General features: G+C 38.1%; 1 protein-coding gene across 1 annotated transcript; it reads right to left on the bottom strand.

Annotated features, from left to right (window-relative positions):
• Positions 1-44: 44 nt before the first annotated feature.
• LOC119429772 (ADP-ribose glycohydrolase OARD1) lies at positions 45-473 on the bottom strand (the record flags this gene model as incomplete). The annotated part of the gene is given in 2 exon segments (XM_037697333.1): positions 45-210; positions 322-473. Coding segments are annotated over 2 exon segments (211 nt in total), but the record flags the coding sequence as incomplete, so codon positions are not given.
• Positions 474-2,242: the final 1,769 nt, after the last annotated feature.

Genomic DNA, 2,242 nt, shown 5'->3' with positions numbered 1-2,242 from the left:
TATATATATATATATATATATATGAATGAATCAGACTGACTCACTCTGCTCCTTCAGCTCTGACACCCCTCCAAACCTCTGCTTGAACATGACAGCTATGCCTGCCCCCATGCGGCAGTCCTCACTAATGCAGTGGGCCAGGGCATCATCCGCGGGGCAGGAGAACAGATCCCCCGTCACGTAAAACGGCCTCCAGCTGTCATCTGCAAACTGGCCAGCAGGGGGCGCCATTGCGCCGTTAGATATAAGGTAAACACCAGACAACGACCACAGCAGCCTCCTCGTTTAACGCCAAGTAAAACGTAAGTGAAGGCACTTTACCTGCGTTGAGTCAGTGCAGGAAGAAGCACCAGTGTCGGACGACATGAACAACAATTAGATATTTTTCCTCTGATTTGTTTAGATGGTGGAAAGACTGAACACACAAAAGAAATCATTAGCTTCAACCAGGCTAGCTCGTTTATTTAGGGCAGCTAGCTGTTTTTAATGTAAAAGGCTCAGCTACATCGATTATTAACCAGTTGTAGGGCACGAGCTAAAGTCGAAACGTCGTCCGAGATCTCGCGAGAAAGTTCGAGATTTTATACAGGAAGTGAACCTGACTTGCTGTTCGATACCCGGATTTTCTGGTCCGATACGATACCGGATAAAAATGCATGCAAGTATGGGCGGCATCGATTACGATACTGATACTTTGTGCAAATACACCTCATGTGTCATGTAAACCTAAAAAAAAGCAGTGTATTCAAATAAAAGCTACATAAGGAATGCAAGACATCAAAGTAATTTATTTTAAACTCAGGAGTATGTTGAGGTAGTGTCCTCATTTAGTCTGAGCTTATAAAACAAAATGAAATTTTTCATTCAGCCTTTATTTAGACAGGTAAATCCCATTGAGCCTGGAGGACTCATTTACAAGAGAGACCTGATTTCAACAAAGAAAGATGACAACAATGGACAACAGCGACAACAATAGACGGTTGAAAAAAGGCATACAGATTTTTTTTTTTACAGATAAATAAAATAACAGACATACAAAATACGTGAAAAGCAGTGGTGATACTCATACATGACATGTCATTAGGCATGTGTCATTGATACATTAAATAACTGTTAAATGCTTCTGTAACAATCTGTCAGTATGCAGCGCTTGTTTATTACATTTGCTTATCTGACAAATTATTGTATAATTCTGTACTTACTACTTAATACTTGAACATGTTTTGCTTTGATACTGTTTATTAAACTCTGTTTTTAATACAAAACAAATTTTTGTACAAAGTTTGTTGTTCATTGATTCAAATATAAGCATCAGAGAAATTTGGAAATGTTCAATACGCTTAAAAATCAAAATAAATGTACAATTACATTGTACTAACCAGTGTACTTTGGTTTCTAAGCACAGTATACAGACCGATCGCAGTAAAGTTAGTTTTACGTTGGACATTCGCACTCCGTGGATTCTGTGGTGTCCAACGTAAAACTAACTTGACCGCAGTATACTCACTACAAAAATGTAGACTACACCACTGGCGAAAAGAGTTTTTCAAACAATAAAAATAAGGAAAATCATAAAACTATTAAAATAAATTATTAAATATATATTAAATAATAAGAGATATGTTTAAGATATATTTTATCCACATTTTGTAGTATTTATTTTTCAGAGTTCATCAATGTTTTATCACCGTTGCTCTGTATAATTTGATGACACCTTCTCCATGTAATCCACTTTAAATTATCAATATTATTTAGGAAACCTTACCTGAATAAATCTAGGCTTTTTTGCCCATGTGAGATTATCTCAGTGATACTCATAGTATTCTTACTTAATTTGAATTTGTGCAACTATTTGTTGAAGCATTAATTTATTTTGTTAATTATTTCGTACTGTGACTGCTGGACATGGGCACGGGCGACCCCCGTGACCCAAAATGGAAGAAGCAGGAAAAAGATAATGGATGGATGGATGGAACTCCAACTGCAGTAGTTCTTAGCACAACTTGAAGCTCCACATTTCCTCCCCCTGTATCTGGATAGTCCTGCAGCCCTGAGGGACTCCTCCAGAGAAGCAGCACGTGACTCTTTGCTCTCCTCCTCTGTCCACCTCATGTGTTGTGATTTAACCAGAAGTGTTTTACAAGATTTGTTGTGTACTTTACAGAAACCTCACAAACCGTTTGGCTGTTTCCGGAGATGAAATAGTTCCACACAATGACTCTGTTCAGCTCCACCGCTGTTG

This window comes from Nematolebias whitei, unplaced genomic scaffold (genome assembly GCF_014905685.2).
Source record: "Nematolebias whitei isolate Nwh7 unplaced genomic scaffold, NemWhi1 Nwh_scaf_7387, whole genome shotgun sequence".
NCBI classification, from domain to species: domain Eukaryota; kingdom Metazoa; phylum Chordata; class Actinopteri; order Cyprinodontiformes; family Rivulidae; genus Nematolebias; species Nematolebias whitei.
This window is presented reverse-complemented; position numbering and strand designations above follow the sequence as displayed.